This window comes from Cladophialophora carrionii (assembly GCF_000365165.1).
Source record: "Cladophialophora carrionii CBS 160.54 unplaced genomic scaffold supercont1.3, whole genome shotgun sequence".
In the NCBI taxonomy this organism is placed as follows: Eukaryota; Fungi; Ascomycota; class Eurotiomycetes; order Chaetothyriales; family Herpotrichiellaceae; genus Cladophialophora; species Cladophialophora carrionii.
In genome coordinates, this window is record NW_008481828.1 from 1,757,596 (window position 1) to 1,782,123 (window position 24,528).

At 54.1% G+C, this 24,528-nt stretch overlaps 7 protein-coding genes across 7 annotated transcripts; 5 read left to right on the top strand and 2 right to left on the bottom strand.

Moving 5' to 3' along the window:
* Window positions 1-5,439: 5,439 nt before the first annotated feature.
* Window positions 5,440-6,243, top strand: G647_04032 (uncharacterized protein; the record flags this gene model as incomplete). The annotated part of the gene is made up of 1 exon (XM_008728377.1): window positions 5,440-6,243. One exon carries the CDS (start codon window positions 5,440-5,442, stop codon window positions 6,241-6,243), a length of 804 nt encoding a protein of 267 aa, XP_008726599.1.
* Window positions 6,244-9,413: 3,170 nt separating this feature from the next.
* Window positions 9,414-10,661, top strand: G647_04033 (uncharacterized protein; the record flags this gene model as incomplete). Its single annotated transcript, XM_008728378.1, has 2 exons — window positions 9,414-9,477; window positions 9,574-10,661. The coding sequence occupies 2 exons, from the start codon at window positions 9,414-9,416 to the stop codon at window positions 10,659-10,661; spliced, it is 1,152 nt and encodes a 383-aa protein (XP_008726600.1).
* A 168-nt stretch (window positions 10,662-10,829) lies between these two features.
* Window positions 10,830-11,968, bottom strand: G647_04034 (uncharacterized protein; the record flags this gene model as incomplete). Its single annotated transcript, XM_008728379.1, has 2 exons — window positions 10,830-11,621; window positions 11,786-11,968. 2 exons carry the CDS (start codon window positions 11,966-11,968, stop codon window positions 10,830-10,832), a joined length of 975 nt encoding a protein of 324 aa, XP_008726601.1.
* Window positions 11,969-13,310: 1,342 nt separating this feature from the next.
* Window positions 13,311-13,889, top strand: G647_04035 (uncharacterized protein; the record flags this gene model as incomplete). The annotated part of the gene is made up of 1 exon (XM_008728380.1): window positions 13,311-13,889. One exon carries the CDS (start codon window positions 13,311-13,313, stop codon window positions 13,887-13,889), a length of 579 nt encoding a protein of 192 aa, XP_008726602.1.
* A 2,370-nt stretch (window positions 13,890-16,259) lies between these two features.
* G647_04036 (uncharacterized protein) lies at window positions 16,260-17,219 on the top strand (the record flags this gene model as incomplete). The annotated part of the gene is made up of 4 exons (XM_008728381.1): window positions 16,260-16,293; window positions 16,362-16,589; window positions 16,770-16,933; window positions 17,067-17,219. The coding sequence occupies 4 exons, from the start codon at window positions 16,260-16,262 to the stop codon at window positions 17,217-17,219; spliced, it is 579 nt and encodes a 192-aa protein (XP_008726603.1).
* Window positions 17,220-17,898: 679 nt separating this feature from the next.
* G647_04037 (uncharacterized protein) lies at window positions 17,899-20,067 on the bottom strand (the record flags this gene model as incomplete). The annotated part of the gene is made up of 8 exons (XM_008728382.1): window positions 17,899-18,208; window positions 18,299-18,675; window positions 18,746-18,902; window positions 18,991-19,248; window positions 19,309-19,377; window positions 19,435-19,684; window positions 19,745-19,758; window positions 19,814-20,067. 8 exons carry the CDS (start codon window positions 20,065-20,067, stop codon window positions 17,899-17,901), a joined length of 1,689 nt encoding a protein of 562 aa, XP_008726604.1.
* Window positions 20,068-22,519: 2,452 nt separating this feature from the next.
* On the top strand, window positions 22,520-23,966 carry G647_04038 (uncharacterized protein; the record flags this gene model as incomplete). The annotated part of the gene is made up of 7 exons (XM_008728383.1): window positions 22,520-22,717; window positions 22,779-22,815; window positions 22,874-22,941; window positions 23,000-23,188; window positions 23,252-23,372; window positions 23,427-23,493; window positions 23,546-23,966. 7 exons carry the CDS (start codon window positions 22,520-22,522, stop codon window positions 23,964-23,966), a joined length of 1,101 nt encoding a protein of 366 aa, XP_008726605.1.
* Window positions 23,967-24,528: the final 562 nt, after the last annotated feature.

Below are 24,528 nucleotides of genomic sequence, written 5' to 3' on the forward strand. Positions count from 1 at the left end.
CTTGGCCCTGATCTTGAGCTTGACCTTCCTCAGCACCGGAAACCCCAGGTAGTCCTGTCATACGCTGCCCAATTCCATTACCGCAGACAGCTCAAGCTAAAGGTAGCAGGAGCAGCGAGGAGCTCGGACTGTGGCGAGACCAGGGGCGGCAAAGTGAGGGATCTTCGCGATGCGAGGCGAGTGAGGCGTCGGGGCGAGTGGGCAGCGGTACGTCCTCGCTCGGGGGACTGAGTCGAGGATCAGCTTGTGACTCGCAACCCAGCGTGTGATGTGATGTGACTTTAGCTTCCGCGGTCAGGGCGTCGCGGCAGAGGATGACTCGAGTTCTGGGTCGCCGCTTCTCGGATGTCCGAATGTACTTGAGCTGAGGAGGCTTGCCTCCGACTTTGCTTTGTACAAGCACAAGTGCACGTACCGCAGAGTGACCAAGGCTAAGGTCAATAGTCACTGCTGCAGGCCGGTAATGCGGGGGTGGTTCCTCTCGCTTGTGGAAGTGTTCAATGCCCAATGCGGGCACTATGAAACTCGAATTCTCAAGTCACCTGCGACTGTAATCTGGAACACAGAGATCCGCAAGGCTATCAAAGCCGTAACACATTTTCATCACGGCGCGTATATGGACCAGACAGACTTGGGGGGGTCGTTCTGATCGGGGCCCAGCGACAGGACTAGAAGAACCAAAGAACAACGCACACCAATTCGCAGTACAACACAGCGCAGCGGTATGATGGATGTCTTGCAGGCCCTGGCGATGTTGCCAGCGAATGCATGCATTAGTCGAGGCTAAAGAGGCTCCTTGACATAAGCTCCAGCGACCTCACGAGCCACTCACTGCCCCTCAAACATGCTCCTAAGAGCTCTCACAGATGCGCTCCGGCCCGGCTGTCCTTAGACTCGCTCGATACACCGGTGGTTGCGCAAGAGGCCAACTAGGCCACGGCCTCGTCCCCGGATTTCCAGGAGATGTGGCGACAGCTCAACAGCCGTCCTTAAGTGGTACAGGAGAACAGCGAATGACATGGTACGACCGTGTCTTTCCAGCCTGACTGATCGGCTTTCAGCCTCTCATCGGTACTTCAGCAGTGGCTGAAAAGGCGGCGAATGTCACCTGTGCATCGGCGCGCCACGGTCGACGCAACAGTAGCATACCGGTATTGGAGTCACTTGGAGGACCAAGAATCCCTGACAATGCCAGCAGAAAATGTCCGGGATACCTATCATATGGCGCAATGGATGCTTTCCCCGGCATGTGAGTGGTGCTACAGACATGCTGCAGAACACGACCCTTCGCCTGTCCTCCCTCGGAGCTCTCAGAGGTGGCCACGTCGAGCCTTGGGATGAAGCTTACTGGACTACAGACGAGCTTTTCAGATATTAAACGATCTCGAACCCGAAGATCATTCCGCCATGTGTTCGCCTTTGAGACTCACCGACCGTTCCACTTGTGTACGCCCCCTGCACCAGCCCCACGCCACTCGGATGATGCGTTGGCACTGCATGCTACGTCTCAAAATCTGTTCTATTCGCCCAACTCAGCTTGGAGTGTTTCTGATTGGAACCGCTCGCGTTCATGTTACAGGTACCGATCTCCGACACCGAGTCCTTGCCACCGCTATCTGGATGTCGTGGTACTTGTCACTTCAGCTGAAGGCGAAGTGAAGGCCATTCGATGAGCGCTTTCTACATCGTTGGGAGGTCTGAAACGCATTATACCCGCTACTCAGCTGAACTGATACACTCAGCCGACTGGTGACTCGGGCGCCAGGACTTTGGCTCGTTCATCCAATGCAGTCTCCTGGATCATTCGTCGTAGACTATGAAAGTTGCGGTGACAAAGTGAAATAGCGGATGTCAGGGGAAGGTGTATACCATAAGGTTGTGCTGACAACCTCGCATAGCTATGACTTGAAATCCGACCCTGCGATTGTCCGAGACTCGATCGTTTCGAATTGTCAGGTACTTGCTGTTGCCTGGCGTTGCGATGCGAGCGATCTGGCACCTCCCAAAGGGAAAGATGGAGGACAAGATGGTTTGTACCACGCATGTCAGTGCCTGATGACGCGCGAACAGTTGTGCTGTTGAAAGGCAGTTCTTCGACAGGTCAATACAAAGGCTGATTAGACAGACGCTGATGTCTCTTTTTCGCGAGCATAACCATATCATTCCAATCACTCGTCAACCCATGCTCGAGGGCAACCCCTCGTAATCTTGTCAAACAAAATGCGAGCCATGCATGTGTTAAGACATGGGAGAATCATGATACCGGAGGGTTCATGGCAGAGTGAACCTTGGAAGAAATGATAAGCGGGTCGGTTATGGGCAAGCCTCTTCAGAGCCGGTCAGATCCCCGCGGGTAAGCCCAAAGTCAATCAATAAAGAGTGCAGTGGTCACAAGGTACCCTTGCAAGACAAAATTTCTCAGGCGTCAATAGATGAACGGATACTGGATATCCCCGTAATAAAGTGACCATCTCAGTCGCAGCTTCCTGAAAGTAATGGGTATAGAGTTGTCCAAACCCCTCGTGACAGTCCGCAAGTTTACACAGAGCTGAAAATCACCTACACGGTATACAGGGGATAGTGAGGGCTGGGTAACTTGTAAGCTTAGAGCTGTGGATGGGATTCAATCAATTTTGCTGATTAAAGTCATGTCGGCGTAGCGGCAAGGACAAACAAGTCATACCTAGGTATTCTCGATCCGTTCCCAAGTACGGAGTACTCGGAGAAACAAAAGAAGATCTGATAGTCAAGTACGAAGTTAGCTAACATGTCAAGAAAAAGCGGCATTGCCTGATATTCCGAAACCCGGGGATATTGCTGCCGAGATGACAGGAACCACCGTTTACTGGGTAATCTCGATCTGTGGCGAGGCACGTCACATTCTTGGCCGGCCGTCATAGAGGTGGATGCTTGGCAGTCATGCCACAGTCCTCGAAAGAGCAAGGGAACAATTGTTCTTTAGGTCTTTTCCCCTGATGAGCAGCAGGATGATCAGGAACGTGAAGTTTATCATGGTATGCTTGCGGAACTCCTGCCTTCGTCCAGCCAGCGGGTGAGGAGACTTATTCCTTCTGTCAATGGCTGCTGAAAGGCCCGGGTTAGATGACGTCCATTGACGAATAACCGGGGCATCCTGTAGCGCAGGTGGACATGTGGATCTTTGGGCCTCTGGCGGTTACGAGGTAGAAATGTTGGAATAGCCGGGCCAAATGGAAGAGCAACTGGAGCCTGGTGACGTACAGGGTATTGTTGATCCAACAATTGAAAGAGCAGTCTGACCACACGCTTGATCTTTGCTCCTCTTCGAACAGATCGTTTGAAGCTCCACTGGTGCTGTGCGTACGAGGTATTCAACAAACCACTTCCTTGCCGCGGAAGGATCTTCGATTTGGAATAGGAGTTGGGCTTCATTCTCCGCCTCTGAAGGACTCAAAAGTTGGCAATTAAACAGCCTGCTACAAGTAAGGCTTGCGCACAGCTCTAACCACCCGCGTCATCCGACCGTTAGGAGATCTGCGACCTTTAATTACATGGCATTATACGTGTCGGTCGGTCTCGCTTGGGCAAGGTCTAAAGCAGTCATCGTCGTAGCGCACATCATGCCACGGAACTCACTAGGACACCGCTGTCGAGTTGAGGGTAAAAAGAGATGGGAACGCATATTATCAAGGTGACTGAACTAATGAATCCATTGTACGGAGTACTCGTACGAGCTACCGCTACCTCGTAGTGGGCAGACAGTGTTAGGGTTTGGGACTTTGTGGCGCGAACAACTGTCCCAATCGAGCAGTTCGAACCCTGAGTATCATTCCTGAGTGGCTTTGACAGCTGAGTTGCTGGCCCAAGACGTCGCTCATAGGCCTGTCTCCGAAACTAGACGGGGCTTCTTGGGTGGCATTGAGTGGCGGTTTCGACCGCGGCTCAGCTGGGTTTGAGCGACTCCAAACGCTGGGGTGAGTTAAGATCAAATTAGATCCATGAGCGCCAGACACCAAAACCCCTGGGAAAAGGCCTTGAGCGGACAGAAGCTGCACGCTTGCGATGAGTTTCCATGAGCAGTTGCATAATCATTCTGCATCTCGCAAGATTGGGACGGAACAGCGAGCGCATGTCGGAGCTCAGGCACGCACAGGTTTCTCTTCTGGCCCCACGTGTCGCGGGTCGGCAGAATAGACAGCGGGCTCCCGATCAAGATGAGACGATGAGAGGCCTGTTGCTTTGCCCGTAACATCCGCCGTGGGCCTGTTCATGGGTCGACGGTCGACAAACGCCTTCGAATCCTGGACAGAGAGAGTCATCACTCTACCTTTCTGAGAAACAGGGTGTTAGCCTGAATCCTTGCGTCTGGCTCAATTGACTACCCTTAAGTTGATGGAATAAATACTCCGTAAGCCTATTAGAGATCCGAGACTTCCTTACACAGAAGTCAATCCATCCTGACTCCAATTACTCTCATTTTCTCCTGTAAGGCTGCACCCTCCATCGGAAAGGCGAATACCAATCGACTCGCGCCCGGACTTCTTTGCACACGAACCCTGACGCCCTCTCCGTCGGATGCTCTAGCCGTCCTCGCCATTGGCCCGCGATTGCGACCTGAGTTTCGCGAGGACTAAATTTATAGAATGCTTTAGCACTTGTCCGCTAGGAGGAGTTAGCGATACGAGAAGCCAGGATCAAGCCTGAGGACAGGGCGAAACACTACTCTATCTTACTCCATCGAGCCTTCGGCTAACCAGACCTTGATTCAAATCTCCCTCTTCCCCATCTCTTTCGTCACTCTTCAACGCTCGAGCTTGCTTCACGACAATTGCAGCCACATATACAAGCCTAATAGCACTGTCACCGTTATTGCAGAGCACTTGACACTGTCAAGCAACCTGTCACGACGACTTCGCTCTTTTCATCAGGCTTGCCACGTCGGCCAGTACGAGCCTGCAGCAATCCTACCGACCAAAACTACTCGTACATCGCAGCCAGGCAGTGGCTTCTCCACCACCGACACCTGCACTGCACTGCTACCAAATTTGTACTTCAGCCTCTGGGCAATCTACTTCGCTTTGGATGCTCAGTTTTTGACGTTCCTTTGACTCGATGAGCGTGTTGACAGTGACTGGGACAATCCCAGACCCCACGCTATCGTACAATTACACACAGCCGGTTTCCTCTTTGTCTTTGCCCCCTCATCCCGCGCCATCGCTGGCTGACGGTGCCTTCACTCGCCTCGACCGAAAATCCTACACAACAGCGACCACTACTCAAATAGCGCCGGCGCGAATGATTAGCAGTCACCAACACACGAGGACTGTCTCTTCGAACACGCTGCCTGATCCTTCAACTTCTCTTCGAACCACGACCGCTACCACATCCAGCGCTAGCGCAGGCCATTCCCGCTCCGCCTCCTCTCACTCACGCAACTCCTCGGCCTCAAACAACAATATCATGAGCATGCACAGACAAGGGACCACCGCGTCTGCCACAAGCCTCCCTCGACGGTCAACATCAGGCCGCTCAACAGCAACAAACAGCCCCACATCGTACGTTGCGTTGATGCGAAGGCAGAAGGCAACTGTCTGGTGTGACCGAGCACAGAACATCGACCCACGGCTCGCGGCTGCACAAAAAGCCGCCCGCCACCGTGCCGCGCTTGAGGTCCAAGGTGCGACTCATGGTGCCCGAACAAGCACAATATCATCAGGGGGTGTGGTAGGAAAGATTCGCCACGGCGGTGTTCCCAAAGCTCCCGGCTACGTACCCGCCAACCTCACAGGGGCTTCTGTGCCCCCGCGGTTAAGCGCAAATGAAGCATTAGGCGACGAGGAAGAAGAGGAAACACGAAGCAACAGTTTGGTACACGGCCGGTCGGGGAGTGGAAGAAGTAGTACCAACAGTGCCAAGTATCGCAGCGGCTACCCTCGACCTGATGCAGGTCGATTCAGCAGCACGAGTACACCACCGAGTGAGGGGTCACCGGGCCAGGGTATTCCCGAAGCCTCGGAGACGCCAGAAGATTCACACAAGCGCGACTACTTCGAAGACAAATCACCTCCGGGCGGGGAAGACAGCGAAGATTCATTTGGCGAGCTCAAGGATCTCTCAGGGCCCAGTGCCGTGCAGCGCGCACTTGAACAAGCAAAGAAGGCAGAGGATTTACGGCGGAGAGGAAGTGTGGACGAACGGACAATGAGTATGGGTCAATCAGGAGTCAGGTTATTCGTCGCAAACCCGGATCTCGACGATGACTAGGATTCTGCCACCATTTGTGCTTGTCTTGCATCTTCTATGGGGTTCTTGATTGCGCGGCAGGATTGCAGGTTGTTTTGGGCCGCGCACATGCAATTGTACAGCGGCACGGAGGGTTTGGCTACGGCAGGGAATGAGCAAGTTACGACGAAACCACGGGGCGGCCTTTTCATGATGAGAGGGCATAATTTCTTCGTGCACTACTCCGTATGTCTACGGTAATGTGGTTGGAAACCGAACGACAAGGTTAGGTAGCGCCGATGTCAATGAGAGATGAGTTGAAGTTTTGAAGCCACCTTGATTTCACCAACCAAGGTCAGGCCCAGTTCCATAGGCGAACCAAGGGATTCTATTCTGCCTCTGTCGAGGCTGCGGAGAGGGATCTGCAGTGCCCTCAACCCCCGTCTACCAGGATGGCAGGGGGTCAGCATTAGCTGACACTTCGCACTGCCGTTAGGCTCACAGTATACCCCGTATTGTGCCGCGACACCTCTTATCGCGGTTCTCAAGCCAGGTTTTTGGGCAATCCTGGAGGGTGATGCCGCCGCAGATACTCCGTACTTAGTACCTGCACCCATGCACATGACGACAGTCCCCCGGGGTATCAGGCTAAGCACCAGTGTGTACTCGTACTGGTGGCTATAACATTGGCAGCCGTCGGGTTGCCAGAGGTTACAGCACTAAGGGACAAGGAGTCCAAGACTCTTTAGTGGTCGATCAGGGCAGCCGAAGGCGGCAGATCAGGGCATGTTCCTAGCCGGTTTCCGTCACACAGGCAGCCCTTAACTAGGTGACTAGGGAGGTCTGCCTGGACTCGTGGCCAGGGTAGTTGAGGGCTGGCAGGAACTCTGATAGGTGACTGTGCAGATGAGACGTCAGCCCTATTCTCACTTCCACTTCACATTGAATTCGTCCGATTTTCATCTCATCACTGCTCTGTAGTCCCCTTCTTGAGCGAGAACACGCTGCCATTTCCGCTGTCTGCGTTGTCTAGCCGGTAACCCCTTAGTATTCGTGGTTCGACTGGCTCAAGGCCCGCTTCGGTGGAAAGCTCCTACGGGGCTATCACCAAGTTTCATCTGCTGCACAACGCGCGCACGTGGGCGTGGGGTGCATGAATTGCACGTCCGTTCAATTCCGATATGCCGTACTTACCGTCCGTCTTCCTCATGCTTCCCGTGTCTGCTGTTCCCACTTCATCTCCAGAAATGCTTAGAATACTATCATTTGACCTTGACCGCCTCTTTCTGCTGTCTCTTCTCGGCTAGTTTGAGGAGCTCTATTGAAATTGTGCATTCGCGCCATGCAATGTGCTGCAATGCGCTGCAAGGGTCAGTGCGAATACGCGTATTTCCAGCTTCGAGGGAGCAATTCATGCGGAGTCAAGCCCTCCAGCGCTGCGAGCAGGCCTCGAGGCAACATGTGACACCGGTGGGTTGGGCTTGACATCTTGCGGCCTCTAGATCGAGATGATCCAAGTCCAGCTCCTACGCACGTTCCGAGCCCTGCTGTTTGGGATGGTCGAGGTGCGGCATTGATCTCGCCAATTGATCCAGCCCGGTGAACTGCAGCTGCTTTTCGACATACGTGGCTTTGAAGAGCATGTGCCGTTGCACATTCCTCGATCTGCATGGTCCCGCCATGGCTAGCCCTGGAACAGAAGACATCTTGCAGGGCCAAAAGCATGAAGGCAATACGAGATTTACTGGTATCGGAATTTACCATCACGCTTAGCATTATGCTGAGCACATCCGCACAACGTTCCGTTGTGCGTTGTAACGAAGTCAGAATTGGCCTGATTCAATGACCCTTCAAGAAATATTGACTTCTTACAATCAGCTGCGTTCTTGCTCCACTTTCTGCTCTGCCATCTCTTCTACGAGTGCTAATTCACGCCTGGGGGAGCTGAAGAGCGGGACAAAAGAACAGGGACATCATCGACATACCAACGATACGTGGCAGGACACGTGAGAGCAAACAACCGACCTGAATTGACCATTGACGAGCTACACTTCTCGAAGAAAATAGGTGGACGATAATTGGAGAAAGGGCCTAGGGACGACAACTCGCATTCACATTCAGACACCGCTGCCAATGACGACAAACAGCGGTCATCAGCATTCGCCTATGACAAAGACATACAGCTTCGTCATGGAAGTGCAACTGCTCAGCATGTTTGTGTCTTTTCGGCCTTCAAACCCACGAGCTACGAGAGAAATCCCAACGCTCGAGTGTGGCTGAGGATCCAGACAATGGAGGCGGAGCGCCGAAGGCCGTCAGTGTCTCAGTCGGTGCGCTACATCTCCTTGACAACACAGAGACAGTCGATGCTGATACCGGCTAAATACTGGTTTGTCCGTTGGATCTGGCTCAGCTTTGGCGCCAGGTGGTCAAGCTATGGTTGTGCTCGCATATGGCTTGATCGGTAACTTGCCGTACTGCACGGTTGACGCCCTCAGCGAACTGGCTGTCTTTCCCAATATCGGGAGCCTTCGGGGTGTACAAGAGCAGATTCATCGATCCGGCGTGGGATTTTGCGATACTGATTCCGATGAAGGACTCATCGGGGTGTCCGAAAATGTGGAATCCTCAATCACTCGATTTTGGCTCTCCTTTCGTGATGAAGCCGAGACAGTCGAATGGCCTGTAGATCACAAGCGATGCAAACCTTATGGGATGAGAGCTTAGGTGGCCACAATCTCTACGTCTGATAGCAGATGCTCAGCACCAGCGAGCGCCTGCCATTTCAGTACTTTCTGCGCCCGTACAGGTCTCTGGATACACCCGTGACACGACATTGTACGAAGCGCAGGGCAAGTTACTGTAGGTACGTACTGCGGCTTGGCGCTAATGTGAAGGGCGCTAGTGTGAAGAAGGCTAGACCGGGGTGACCTAGCCTTCCAAGCTTCAAAGCAGCAACAAGCAGTTCCCCGATTCCCCATTTCTGAAGAACCTCGGCCGCTTCGGTTTCGGCTGTCCGTCGCCCAGTGCCGCTACATACGGATGCCCTTGAGGAAATATAATGTACGACTTGGGCGCGCAGGTGAGGTCTATGCCATGTATGCATGAAATGGGGCAGATTTCTCGCGATCCATTTGAATAAAGAAAGTCTTGAGACACAATAACTGCTCGCAACCGAGTGACGTACTGTTGACAGAACAAAGCCAGCAAAGATGGCCACCAGCCCACCACCACTGACTGGCCTCAGAGTGCTCGAGCTCGGAGGCCTAGCTCCAGGTATGCATGTCCTGTGCTGCAATGGCACGTGCCACCGGCACGGGCGTAGGGTTTTCAGACCGTTGTTCTAACATTATCTTCTTTCCGCTACAAAAGGTCCCTTCTGCGGCTTCCTCCTCGCGAACTGGGGCGCCAGCGTGCTGCGTATCGACCGCCCGGGTCCCTCGGGGGCCAGCAACGACCTCCTCACGAGCCACAAGGCGTCCATCGCGCTGGACCTCAAGAACGAAGCCTCGGTGGCGGTGTTGCTCTCCCTGATCCCCAGAACCGATGTGCTCATCGACCCGTTCCGGCCGGGCGTGCTGGAGAAGCTGGGCCTCGACCCTGAGGCGGTGCTGATGAAGAAGAACCCGCGGCTCATTGTCGTGCGGTTGACTGGCTTCCGCCGCGACGGCAAATACTCGACCATGGCGGGCCACGATATCAACTACCTGGCCGTGTCGGGCGTGTTGGGCATGCTGGGCGCGCGAGGCCAGCCGCCGCTTGCCCCGGGAAACATCCTCGCGGACTTTGCGGGCGGGGGCCACGCGGCCTTCACGGGCGTTCTGCTGGCGCTGATCCACAGGTCGACGAGCGGGAAGGGCCAGGTCGTCGAGGCCAACATGGTGGATGGGGTCAGCTACCTGGGCACTTTCCCCCGACTGTTGACCAAGTTGCCCATGTGGAGTGGCGAGCGCGGCACGAACACCCTGGACGGCGGCGCACCGTACTACGGCTGCTACGAGTGCAAGGATCCCGGCAAGTACATGTCCGTGGGCGCGTTGGAGCCGCAGTTCTGGCAAGAACTGCTGCGAGGGTTGGGGTTGACCGAGCAGGACGTCGTGCCGGGCCGGCTCGATCGGCTGGACAAACGCTCGTGGCCGTACATGCGCGAACTGTTCACGCAGCGGTTCAAGACCAAGACGCGCAAGGAGTGGGAGGCCATCTTTGACGGCACGGATGCCTGCTGTGTGCCTGTGCTCGAACACGCCGAGATGGAGGTCGCCGGATACGAGCATCGACCCATCGTCGGGCTGACGGGATCGCCGGCCAGAAAGGTCGACATGCCGTGGGAGGGCCGGGCTTTGGCCCCCGGTGAAGGTGGTGAAGAGACGCTGCGGGATTGGATGGGCTGGAAAAAAGGTAAAGACTACGACGTCTCGGCGAAGGGGGCCTTTGAGAAGAGAGAAAAAGGTAAACTATAACCCGGTGGGTCCATGTGGAATGTGTAGAGCACGATTAAAGTATAATTATATACTGCTCCAAATCTGACGGTCGCAGTATACTTATCGGTCCAGTGTATATCTAATCTAGGGGATATTTCTTGTCCGTGGAATTCGTCGTCTGTACAGGCTGCCAGGCCGTGCTTCACATTACCATAGTCCGTAATACGCACCGAAGCCCGCCGCTGCGGGGAGATCATCGGCGTTCAGCAATCCCACGCCTTCTTCGAGCAATGTTCCCCAGACCGCGTTCCTCGTGCTGATCGGCCATCCGGGGGTGTCCCAGTATCTGGGCAGGATGCCCTTGGACTTGGCCAATGCGATCTGACTCCTCAACGTCGCGAGTTGCGTGGAATTGAACGTAGTGCCGTTGATGGCGCCGATTTGGGCACTGAAAGCCGTGGATGCCACGGGAGAAATGGCCGCCGTGATATTTGATTGCGTCGAGTTCAGCAAGTGTAATTGCGCGTCGAAAAAGTAATCTCTCTGTTGGACCGGTGCGATTTGATCCAGCGGGGTGTTGCCTGTGCCGATGACGGTCACAGGTCCCACGGTGACGCCCGTACCGTTGAAGGTGGTCAAGTAGCCTGCCGACCGGAGAGGTTGGAGTGCGGCGACGACGGCGGGCCAGGTTGTCGTCCCGTTGGTCTTGAGGTCGATGAACAGGAGCAGCGTCTGGCCTGAGGAGGTGTCGTACACGCCGTTCTTGGTCGGGGACGTGACGAATGCGGAGGAGGGGTTCTGTCGCTTCAGCGTGTCCAGAAGGGGCTGGATGTAGAGCGAATCGAGCGTGCGAGCCGGCGTGAGGGCCGAGGTCTCATGGCCGACGTAGAGGGTGTCGTTGTAAAGCCAGACGTCGGCTTCAATCGAGGCACAGCCCACGGATAGTGCCGAGTAGAATGGAACATCGCGCCAGTAATCGTTGTGTGAGTGAATTGGTTTCTGGCCAGAGGACGTCAGTGGCAGGCCAGGGAGAGCGGCAGGCAGCGACACAAGGGGGGCAATCCGAAGATAGCCAGGGAGGCGTAAGTGTTTCCCCGAGAATGGACGAGTGCATCCACCATCTATCACTCGGGCATAACCTGTTGCAGTATCGGCGGACTTACCACAACAATCCCTCTCGTCAAGTCGGTAGGATATGTGTAGGCGTCACTTTGCTGAGTGTTCGCCAGGATGTTCTGGAGGGTAGCACTGATGTCCAGGCCGATAGCTTGTGCTGAAGCTGGTATCGAAGCCGCGTTCGCCTGCAGTGCAAAGGGAACTGCGAAGAGCAAAGCGGAGGAGATCATGGTGAACGACGAGTGAGATTCCCAACACGCCTAGCAGAAACGCTTGAGCGAGACGAACTCAAAAGCAGAGGACCAAGAAAGGGTTGACGTCGCAATATATGGTCAATACCTCGTCTTCGAATGCATGCGTTCTCTCGTGCAATGAGGTCAACGGCAAAGAAGTTCGATCCTCATCCGGCTTGAGCTTGAGTGAGAACGTGAAGGGCAACCAGCCAACGGGAGCAGCGCGGGCCGGTCGGACGCTTACTTGGCTGGATTCACGTCCAACGGGAGGCCTTGGTTCCTGCATCAAAGGACTGAGCGACGGCCGTCTCTCCAATCGTAGTGCTCTTCTTTACACGTGCCTCATCCTATTCTTACTGTCTACTGTCTACTGTCTACTGTCTACTGTCTACATTAAAGATCCCCAGCACAAACGAAAGGTACTTGATAGACTGCCGGCGATGGTCTCTTGGAGACAGGCTCATGGTGACGGTGGATCGATCGACTGCTGGCCGCTCTCTTCTGTACCTGGGTACTGTACCAAGTACGGACCTGTACGTGCTTACCAACAGGCAACTGATGTGCGAAACCTCATTGTATGGTTTGGCACATACTGTTGGAGATCTTATACTGTGTACAACAAGTCGACGGCATTACCTCACCACAGTCCGAATATCCAGACTGCATTGCCGCACACGACATGGCTGATTTGTATGTCGGCCATCAGCAAGCCGAGAACTGAAATCGACTGGGTTGTGATTAGAAAAGACGGGCGTGCAAGACATTTTCAGAGGGGCCACGCCACGTGACCTCAAAGATGACTCAGTCTGCCGAGGTGATTTGCTAGACGAGACTAAAGGTCTTAGCCGTGGTCGGATCTGGTGGCTTCGATGACGACATGACGATCCGAGCTGTTTTGCTTCTGGTTCCACCCAACCACAACTCGGCTCGCCTGTCAATTCCAGGTCAAGAATGAACTCGTCGCTCGTACTCGCGCCCAGTAGGGCTTCACCGATGCGTCGAAAGCCTATCACATGCGGTCCAGATCGAGTGGCCCAACTAGAGCTTCGAAACTGTGGCGCTCTCAGCGAACAAGTGTCAAGGTGAGGAACTGCCCGTTTGTCGCACAAGCCACTGGTGTCTCGGTTTCTTTCACTTTCTGGTGACATGACGCAGCTGCCTTTAAAGAGTTCATTACTCCTTCAAAGCTCTTGCCTTGACATCCACCTCTTAGGATATCAATCCGACATCTTCTCTTCTTTGGATCTAACACATCCTCTTGATTCCTTTGACCCGGACACATCTCTCGAGCCAATTCGAATACTCTTCCATAGACTTCACTTCTCCATCAATCGGCACCATGCAGATTTCCAACATCATCATCTCCGCGCTCCTTGCCGTGCCGGCGCTGGCTCAAGGCAATTCCGGTGAGCCAAGTGCCACACCCAGCTCATCGCCATTAAACCCCTCGGCCGTTGCAAGTTCGTTGTCCTCCGTCTCATCAGAGATCGCCGCATCACTTGCCTCGATCTCAAATTCGGTATCGAATGTTGCCGCCTCAGCCTCCAATTCAGCCGAGAACGCCCAAGAATCCATCGCCGCAAGCTTCAGCTCTGCTAAGTCAGCCTTTTCAGCAACCCTTTCCAGCCTGAGCTCAGAAGCCGCCACCGGCAACACTGGAGCGGCCGCCAGTCTCTCCTCGTTGACTTCGAATGCGGACAACATTCTGGGAAGCATCACTACCGAAGCCGCGTCCGCCCTGAGTGCAGCCACAAGCCAGGCAGGCTCAGTCGCGTCTCGCGCATCTTCAGCTCTGAGCTCTGCGACGGCGACTGCTGCCTCTGCCACTGGCTCATCTACCACCAACGCTGCTGCTGTTGTGCCGACCGGCTTCGGCCTGGCTGGGGCTGCTTTGTTGGGTCTTGCTGCCTTCTTGTGAGTAAGATGGCACGCACGAACGATTGAAAACGGTGGCTTCGGGTGGACAGTTGCTGGAACGGCGCTTGGGCGGACGAGGCAAAACAATGATACCCTGCAGGACTTCCCCTATGATGGAATCTTATTGTCATTGGCCTTGACGGGGAGAGCATATGGCTGGGGTGGGTGGCAGCATACATCGATTTATCATGGTTCGAGTTTCGTTCAGCAAGAGCAAAGGCGCTGAGTGGTTGCAATTAAGCAGTCCTGAGCACCGACTGCTGAGGACAACCTTACATGCGGGCAGTCAGACATGCAGATCTCTGTCCTGTGCGACGGGCTCAGCACGCATAGCATGACGAGGCATCAATCAAACAACAGCATTTCGTCTCACAGCAAATCTCCAAGTCGTGGCTTGCCGTTTCCAACTCGGCGTGACGCCCGGACCAATTTCTCAATCTTTCATTCACCCCATTATTTGATATAGGTGACTCAGCTCGGACCTGCTGCGTCTCCATAATCCCCCGCCTAGAGTTATTGATGCTTGGGGGCGAAGATGAAGAAGACGAAAAATCGTAGTCTCTACTGCAATCGTACAAAACACAGCAGCTCTGCTGAATATTGATTGGGATCGTGTACGGGATCCAGCCCCTCTGAGTGTTGGTAACGCTGATGATCAAGCATAACAGCCAGTCTCGACTAACATGAACAGAGCTCTGTGCCCATTAGCTGCACTCATTCCCGTCGCGTTGGGATGCTACTTGCTTCAAGTACACCGTGTCATCTCGACCACCACCAATCCATCCACAGTGACCGTGATCGACAATGCCTCGCTATCATGCCTCAAATCCAAAGCGTATACCATAGTTAACCCGAGAGCTCACGTCGGCTCACACGACACTCGAACTCCTGCCATCGCGCTTCCTCGGCCAGGACTGCTCAGTCGGATCAGCGGATACTGGCCAATCTCACCGAAGGCTTCTTTGGCGGATGGGTCTTTATGCCGCAGAGGCTGGTGCTACAGACCTTACACGGGAGACTAGAGAGCTTTTCCCGTAAGTGACCGCATCTCGGTACTCTGGACTCACCGTTACTTTTCTGACCGGCGAGAGTAAAAGTGGCCAAGGTCGAAGAAGCAGAGTCAATCTAGACATGTGAGCAACTATCCAGAGTTCGCCTACCATGCGTTGGCTCAGTCCCGTTTGCAACCTTTCAAGTCATCGACAGAGAGCCCGGCGACGACGATCCCAATCATGAGACTGCCCTTGATGGTGCTCCCATATGTCCGGAGACCTTGAGACGACCGGCTCTGCTGCTTTGACTGCGGGTCAGTCAACTCTTGTAAAGATCACATTTACATTTTCGTCTGCAACCCCAAGCAGGACAAGATTATTGGGAGTGGGCGCCTCGGCACCATCCGCCTGTGTAGGCGAAGCAGCTGATTCGAGAGGCTGCGGCGAACGCTCTACAACCATGGCCGTGGAATTCCGCGGAATGCAGTTATAAAGACCCGTGCGCAGAAGCACCTGTTGTATTGTATCTCCTTTTAACTTCCACATCATGTAGCATCGCGATTGCATCTGAGGGCAAGCAGCACTCGATCGCAATGCAGAGGCCACCCTTCCACGACCTGTCTAACGTTTCATAGCCAGCGAATTAGCGTGTGCCATTTCAGTTGAGTGCCAGGCGCTGATGCTGATGCTGAGCTGATGCTGACGCCGGTCTCAAGGCTCGAATTCCTGATCGCCTGCATTATTACCCGTTGGCTGATTACATGGCAGCAGGCAGCGCCAAGTCCTCCGTTATGACGCCGATTATGTATTCCGCGGCGTTGTTGCGATGGCGGCATACAGTACGTGAAGTCTTCTGGACCCCGCTGACTCGTAATGTCTCTCGCCGTGCCCGAATCTGGGTGTCACCGAGGGTAAGCATTGCCATCTGGACATTGCACCTCCACAGGAATTACACCCAACCGAAGGTTGTCGACCAGCGGCTGAAAATCAGTGGAGCAAACAAAATGCTTATGCCCCTCTCTGGAGCGGGAGATCCGGTGTCACCCCCATTCGATCGCCAAAGCGGGTTATCCATCAACACCAAGCTTCCTTTCTCTCCACCACGAGGTAATCGTTTTTAGGGTTAATTGATGCAGCCGGTCAGACGTGGATCTTACATTCACCTGCCTAATTATTACCTACTTCATCTCGTTACCGACTTGGCATAGCCTCTTCCTGTCCCCTTGATATCAGTACACACAAACGTCGACGTACCAGCAATTAGGGCCAGAGTCACTGTCATAATCGTCGACTTCCAGTATATAGCGCGATCGTGGGATCGCGGGCTTCCTTCCTTCCTTCCTCTCTATCAACGAATCTCTCTACATTCCACACCTGAGATGACTCATCCCACGACACGCCGCGTCGTGACCGGTCTGTCTAAATTCCTGCCCGCGGATCCCTAACTAATGACCCCCCCTTGCTTACACCCGTCCCCCCAGGTCACGACCAAGCCGGCAAATCCATCATCGTCTCCGACACGACGCTCACGCCCGCCAACCCGCTCGACCCCGCCGGCTCTCCGCCCGAGGGCATCATCCCGGGGTTCACCAACCTGTTCAAAACAACAGGTTTTCCCGCCACGAACGTGCAGGGACCATGGTACGACGTGCATGGCAAGAAAATCGGCCTGGTTGACCAGACGGGCGTGGTGGCGCGGATTGTCGACTGTAAGTGCGAGCAGAGCAGAATAGAACAGACCAGCACTTCACGTACTCAGACATATTCTCATATTATCTTCGCATTGCATGACCCAGGCGGCCCGGGCCGCCCAAGCATCCATCTCCTACTCGGCCCGGATGCACAGAATATATCTATCCTTGCTGACAGATGATTAATCCCGCGCGCAGTCCCCGCAGTAGGCAGCACGCCCGACAGCGTGAACATCACGCACCGCACGCAGAGCGTCGACTTTGGCATCGTCCTCAGCGGCACGATCATCATGGTGTTGGACGACGGGAGCGAGACCGTCTTCCGGCAGGGTGACGTCTGCGTGCAGAGGGGCACAGACCATGTATGTACCTGACCAACCCACACACTCCCGGAGCGGGCTCAGACTCGAGTGCGAGGGCGAGTGCCTCGTACAAGGACAAAGTACAAGTACTCCGTGCACAGTCTAATTCACGCTGACACCCCTGATTACACAGGCCTGGAAGAACGTCAGCACCGAGAACTGCCGCATGTTTTTCGTGCTGGTGCCGAGCGCGCCGATTGAGAACCCGGCGACCGGGCAGGCTTTTGAGATGACGCCCACGGCCCATCTGGAGGATGAAGAGCATATCAAGGCGGCGGCGCGGTAGGTGAGTATGGGAGGGGTCCGTACACGACCAGAAGGAAAGGCAGGGTTGGCAACTGCTTGGAGCTCTGTAAGGAGGGTAAATAGCAGTAGCAGGTCAGCATGGGTAGGTTGACGCAGTAGGTGCCTAGGTACCTAATAGGTATTTGGTGGGCAGAATTCATCAACCCCTCCACGGGCCACGAGCGGGGATTGTTTGTCGGCGTAGGGTGCCCATGGCGTGCCGTTAATGACGTTCTACGGGTGGTCTATGTTAGATAAGAATTTGCATGGCGGGAGGCGCGGAAGAACGAATGGCGCACGTCCAGCTGCGGTGTGGAGCCATGGTCATAGACATGGACATGGACATGGACGTATGGACATATGGGCACACGGTCTGAGTTCAGGGGGTGGGTTCGATCAGGGTTTTCTGCCGAGGAGCTATTTGTTGTTTCAGAGTCGAACTGGAACCTCGTTGCTACGGCACTTTTCTTCGCGGATTTGCGACAGACAGAGACTGAAGAGGGGGCACGGAGTACATACTGTTCCGGTCGAGTCTGGTCGAGTCTGGTCGATCCTGGTCGATGAACTCATATTGCATAACTACTAACTGTTGGTGAGGCTGCAGACTCACTGGGAGCGCGCCCTGAACACACAAGGTCTACCGAGATACTCAAGGGAAGCCGACTCAATTCGCCGCCAGATCAGACCTCCAGGTTCTTCATGTAGTAGGCCATGTCACCCATGCCGTCTTTATCCCAGAGGCTCTGGCCGTTGCCCAACCAGGCAAATCGGTTCTTACTCCGCCACACGATGTCAAAGTACTCGGAGCCGACGTTCTCCAGACCGTCCTTGAAATGGAGGATGGAGCCGGCATACGTGCCGGTGACGGCGCCGCTCTCTTTGCCATTCTTGTACCACGACCGACAGTTGTCCGCCCACACGGTGTTTTTGAGAAATTCCTGCGAGTACTCGTTGAAGTCGGCCACAGCTTCAGGCTTGGGGGTGATTGATCTGTGTGGTGGTGGGCACCTTGTGGTCAGTCTCTTTTTCCTTCGAGTGGTAAAAAAGGGGTGTAGCTCGCCACAGGGCCGAAAAACGTACTTGATATTCTGAGTGGCAATCTTCTGCGCCCACCGAAGGATGTAATCACACGTCCAGGAAATCTCGGTCAGGACCGAGCCATGCGAGATGGGACAGTTGGGTCCGTTGAACATGTAGTAGTTCGGCATGGTGTCGACCTGGACGGCGAAAAACGCGTCCGGGTCGGTCTTCCACCTCTCGTCCAAGGTTGCGCCGTTGAGACCGACGAGTTTCCACGACGGCACGAAGCTGGTGTCGAAGCCGGTGGCGCAGACAATCAAGTCGAATTCTTCTTCGCCTTCGGCCGTTTCGATGCCTTTCGCTGTGACGCGCGTGATGGGAGACCAGCAGACACGGGCATTTGGTTGTTGAAGAGCTTCGAGGTATCCGTCCCCAGGCTGTAGAGGGTTTGATCATGTCAGTGAAGGGAGGACTTATTTTGCACAGCGAACAGAAGCAAAAACTCACTGTCAGGCGTCGGCAGCCAGGGTGGAAGGCCGGTATCATCTTCGCGGCAAGCTCGGGATCGTCTTTGAGGATGGCCCCCATCTGAGCTTTGCACGCTGCTTCCAGCCCTTGCTGGAATGGGTGGCCGGTCTTCATACCAAAGAAGAAACCGTTGACGCTGTTCGACAGAGGACAAATGGGTCAGCCTATAATTCTGTTCTCGCTCGTCCTGCCATCCGGACAAGTTCGGGAAATTATGGACTTACGAAGCCTCCAACTCCTTGCGGAGCGCAAAGTGAGCTTCAGGGTTTTCTCGGAACGCTTTTCTCTGCTCTTCTGTGTAAGTGAAGTTCTTGCCGTCGGTGGTCTTGTCGGCGCAGAAGTTGATCGAAATCCACGTGGGATTGCGGATGTAAGTGACCAGTTTCGAGACTTTCGGTTGCATGGCCGCCACGATTTGGATGCCTGAGGAACCATTGCCGATGACTGCTACTTTCTTGCCCTCCCAGGAATAGGTGTTGTCCCTGGTGAACGTGTCAGTGGCGGTTGAGCTCCGAGCCGAGTCGACCTTTTGCGAGGCTTACCATTTTGCGCTGTGGACGAGCTTCCCTTGGAAGTCATGCAACCCAGCGATCTGGGGCCATTTCCATTTGCTGTCGGTTTGTCAACACTTGTTCGTCTGGACCAAGTCGCGCATGTAGGGGACTGACTTGAGAAATCCAGAGCCATTGACCAGAATATCTGCAGTGTCCTCCTGCGAGACTCCGTTGGCATCGAACTTGATCTTCCATTTCCCGGCGTCATCGTCCCAGCGAGTCTCCAAGACTTTTGACTTGAGCGACACATATTTGTCCAGGTTGTATTTGGCAACGGTTGCTTTGATGTAGGCTTGGATCTCAGGCTGGGAAGGATAGAACTGAGACCAATCTGGGTTGGGCTCGAACAGGAACGTGTACGCATCTGTTTTGTGGTGACAGGTTAGCTATGGATTCAAGAAACCCCGGGCGACGAATTTCTCACGAGCTGGAATGTCACTATCTCCTGGTCAGCTCTTGACGTCCAAGCCCCGAAGAATACTTCTCTGCTTACCATGCGGCACCGGGGTATGTATTCTCATACCAGGTCCCTCCTACATCAGCGTTCTTCTCGTAAATCTGGAGATCGATCACGTCTTCCAGCTTCCACTCATGCTGGATCTTGTGTGACAGCGTGAGACCAGAGAACCCAGCACCGATGCAGACAATCTTCAATTTTCTCCTCGTGAGGATCGGATCAGCCGATGGCGAGACCCCGTTCGCTTCCTGCCTGCCATCTTTCGAGCCTTGCTCCTGAATAGATCCCATGATTTCTCAGATGGATCTCCTTGCTTGATTGTCGACGATCAAGATACCACAGTCTCAGCAGACTCCGAGCGTCATAAATACGAATTTTCTCTCGCGGAGCGGTGAGATAGCTCATATAAACTCTGGCGTGGCGACACTGGGCAGTCTCGGAACCGCTTTATCTTTGCAGACGACGGTGGAGCACGCCTGGACCAAATCGTCCGGTGGTAAAACGGAGTTGAAACGACCATTGAGCTGCTTGATATGGTTCTTGCAGGTGGCGTACTTGTGGTACGCAACGGACCGTGAACGGCCTGTCGGAAACAATCAAGGCTACCACTTACGAGGAGATACGAGGCAGGAACTAGCAGGGTCTTGGTATTGGGGGGGAGTCTGCGCAGTTCTGGTTCCAAGACAGTCCGCGTAGAAGCAAGGATGGGTTCAAGTTTGTTCTCTGAATGCGCCAGTTGGTGGGGAACGACGGGACCACCATATGAAATTCTGCGAAAGCCAGGGAGCAGATCTGCACTCGCAAGGCTGCATCAAGTGTACTGTGGCGTCGCATAAGAACCACCATTCTGTTTCGTACCTGTGTTTGTGGGAAATCAGTGGGTCTCATTCTGGTCCGGCCATGCTCGAGGCCATGCATAAAAGACTACTGTTCACCCAATGCGGTCTAGTGAATTACAGTGGCAAACCTGATGAATGCGAAAAGACGCTGGCCACCTGATTAGTCCAGTACTGGGTAGCTTGACAGCGGTAGGAGCAGATCAGGGAGCGGCTCCGACTGACCCTGGACTGTCACAAGGCTCCGCGAGGCTGATGAAACAATGTGATGGGATTGGTGGAATTGAGCTTACCCCACTTATAGTCCTTGATTGGTCAACTCTGTATACTATTATGCATGGCCTCGTATCAGGACGCCACTAGAGTCGAGCTACAAATCGCGCCAGCACCGATTCGGATACCCATCCTACCCCACGAGCACAGTCTGCGCATGCCTGCTTTCCCAGTTTCGAGGTCGGGCCACTTGAGGTTAGCTGAAACACTTCCCCGGACGAGGCGAGGAGGTGGTGGAGCCATGGTTCGTGGCGGGAGTGGTTGCAATAAGATTTCAGACCGTTACTGGGTACGAGTACTGGGTAGACTGCGCGGCCGCGGATGATCATCCGCCCCGTCGCCGGATGGGGACCAACGAGGCAGCTTCAGGCAAGCCACTCTTGACCGCTCCGAAATCTTCTAGCTAACCCAGTACTGTGGCCCAGTAACCCAGTACATGTCTCCATATCAATTTTCACGTGCTGAATTACTGCCGTGGTCTTCTTACTCATGGACGCTTCTTGGGACGAACGTGTTGTCTGGGTTAGTCTCGAGGTTCGGCTGAGATGCACTGAGCAAAGCACGGCAAAAGCCTCACGGAGCCCATAATCAAGCGACACGAAAAAGTGCCCCTGAATGTGCTTTGCACCGTTCTCCATGATCCAAAGACGGACTTCTCTCGCTTCCAGAGGAAGAAGGGCCAAGAAAGCCCCTTGATGCACAAGTCATAGGGTTACATATCCCGGCGCCAGACACTAGTCATGGGCAAGAGTGAAGGTGGATCTTTCCAACGGTCGCTTACCAGAATCCCTCAAGTCGGCTTGACCATCTCCCGGCCAGACACCAGCCATGAGCAAGAGTGAAGGTGGATCTTTCCAACGGTCGCTTACCAGAAAACCTCAAATCACATTTCGGCTGGTCACGAGTAGATCAGCGCATCGACTTCCTAACAATTCTATTAGCGTGTATGCAATGCAGATCATACAGCTACTGTAGGTACTGGGTACGCAACAAGACGCCAGTGATACGAGCGCCGACATGGTCCTGGTTCTCGAAACACGATCCATCTCACGAGAACCGTCCAAGAGGAACCTTGGTCACCAAGCCTTGGGGGTCGCTCAACGCCCTTCCTCACGTTTGTTGCTGCCAATTCTTGGGTTGAGGCTGAATCAAGCGCTTTGCTCGAAATGTACAACGTTAACAGAGCATACTTATGGTTTGACAGCTTCGGTCTTGACAAGTTGATCGGCTTGGGCTTCGGCCCCTGCATTTCATTAACAACAGGTTCCTCGACCTAGGAACACCCTGTAAGCGTTGCGGAGCCCAACTTGTAGGGTCTGTACCCAGTATCCCTGGGGTCAAAGCACCGGGGGATACAGCGGATATTGCATCCACCTTTGGGACCATGAGACCCGAAACGGTCTTGGATCCCAAAAGAGAATAGGAAAGTTCTAGGTATCTCTTCTGGTATATTGCCGGTTTGTACCATCGATGGAACATATAAGAAATGCGAACACCTCTGCACGCATCCCGTCGAATCCAAGTTTGGTTCATTCCCATTTTCTCGATTTCCGATTCACTTTCCCGGGCGGCAACCCTCTGTTATACTGTACCATTTATTTTTCTCTTGGTTGTGTGTTGAAGCGCACAGAATATGTCCAACAGCGGAGTGTTTGGACCCACCCCTCCCGGTGTCGACCTGTCCGAGACGCACAATGCAGCCGTGGTCGAAGCAGTCGTCAGTTTGATGGTGATTGGCACCGTTGCCGTGGTTTTGCGCTTTGTGAGCCAGTTCCTGCGCGATGGTAGAAAGTTTTTGTCATGGGATGACTACTTGATCATCCCGGCACTGGTACGTGGCGATGAGAGATCCCTTTTTTGAGAAAACCCCCCATGTCTAATTCATCAATCAGGTGTTGGCCCATGGCACAGCAATCTGCTCGTTGGTCAGTAAGTGTCTCTCGAAGTCCTCCGGCACGATCTTCTCCGAAATTGACGAATCCCCCAGGTCTCCCATATGGAGGAGGAAAACACCTCTGGGTCTTGTCAGCACAGGACTTTACGACGATTTGGCAGGTATGTTGAGCCCACAGCCGTCGGGAGACATCTGTTGACCCCCTTCCCCCCCGAACAGATTCTTTTCGCATACGTGATGATCTACGCAGGCGCTGTCAGCTTCACCAAGGCATCCATTGTCATGTTCTACTGGCGTCTTTTCCACCAGAAGTGGACAACCTACGTCTGTCTCTTTCTGGTGTGGAGCTACTTCGTGGTCATTATCGTCACGATCAATACCGGCTGCCAGCCGTTGGAGTACTTTTGGGTGAGTACCTGCTATATGTTCCCCCGGATCCCTAGTATCTACCGCTGACCTTCGGAAAACTAGACTCAGTACACGACCCCTGGGGCAGAGGGTCATTGCATCAATGTGTCGTTGTTCTTCTTCGCAAACGGCATCTGGGCCATGCTTGTCGATGTCTGCATCTTGATCACTCCCATCCGACCCAGTGAGTGTGCCGACCCGCTCGCTGTCGCTTAACGCATGCTGAAAATGTCCGCAGTCTACAAATTGCACATGTCGAGAAACATGAAGATCATGATCGCCGGAGTCCTCGGACTCGGTGCCTTGTAAGCTCATGCGACCACGATCGAGGCCAATTCCCATCTGACGCAGAGACAGTGTTTGCATTGCGTCTATCGTACGGATAATCACCATCCACCATCTGATCAACAGTGGCGACCTGACCTGGGCCATGTCGAGCGTCTTCATCTGGTCCTGCTGCGAGCCGTTCATTGGCATTGTATGCGCTTGCATTCCCTGCTACGCGCCCCTCTTCCGGCGGATTTGGAAACAAGCTCACACTTCATCACGATCAAAGGGTACCTCGGCCGTCTCGGGTGGGAAAGTGTCAGGCCAGGATAGCAAGGCGAGCCAGAATGCGTCCAAAGGTCAACGATCCTGGAATCGTATTCAAAGTGACGACGAAGTCCAACTTACAAACTTTGCTGATGGGCCAGGGAGCATGCGAACCAAGGGCAGCGATGAAGCATCTGGATTGAAAGACATGCACGTCAAGACTTGGGAAGCCCATGCCGTCTGATAACCTTCAAGCAAGTGATATTATTCCCCTGTTGGACACATGGTGCTCTAGAAAACATCTGGTTTTTCAGCTCGAAGATACAGGGGATAACCTCGGGGGTCGTACGTCGACCTCCGGCAGTTTGCATGCATATGGACGGCACTGGATCCCAACATGTTGTTTCCAACCAAGATATGCGGAAGTCCGGGAGCTATTCATCGCGGACAGAGCTATGACAGCGTATTTTGGCAAACGCTTGCCTTCAAACGCAACAGAATGTCGACACGTTCCTCTTCCGATGCAACGAATCATTTCATCTGGACAGCGACCCGGGTAATCGTGGGAACACAACCCTCCGTAACAGGATTTTCCCATCAATCGTTGGCCGAAGTTATTGTTATGGGCTATCCTTTGATCAGGAGTGAGAAGTGCTTGGCGGCGGATGGATGGCAGTGGCTGCTCCCCCGTAAGGCCATGATGAGTGAAGATCCGATTTTCGCAGAACTGTAGACTGGTCGTTCTTGCAGAAGGCTGCATGAGTAGGCCGGGAGAGCGCAGAGGCGAGGCAATTGGTGTTGGCTAC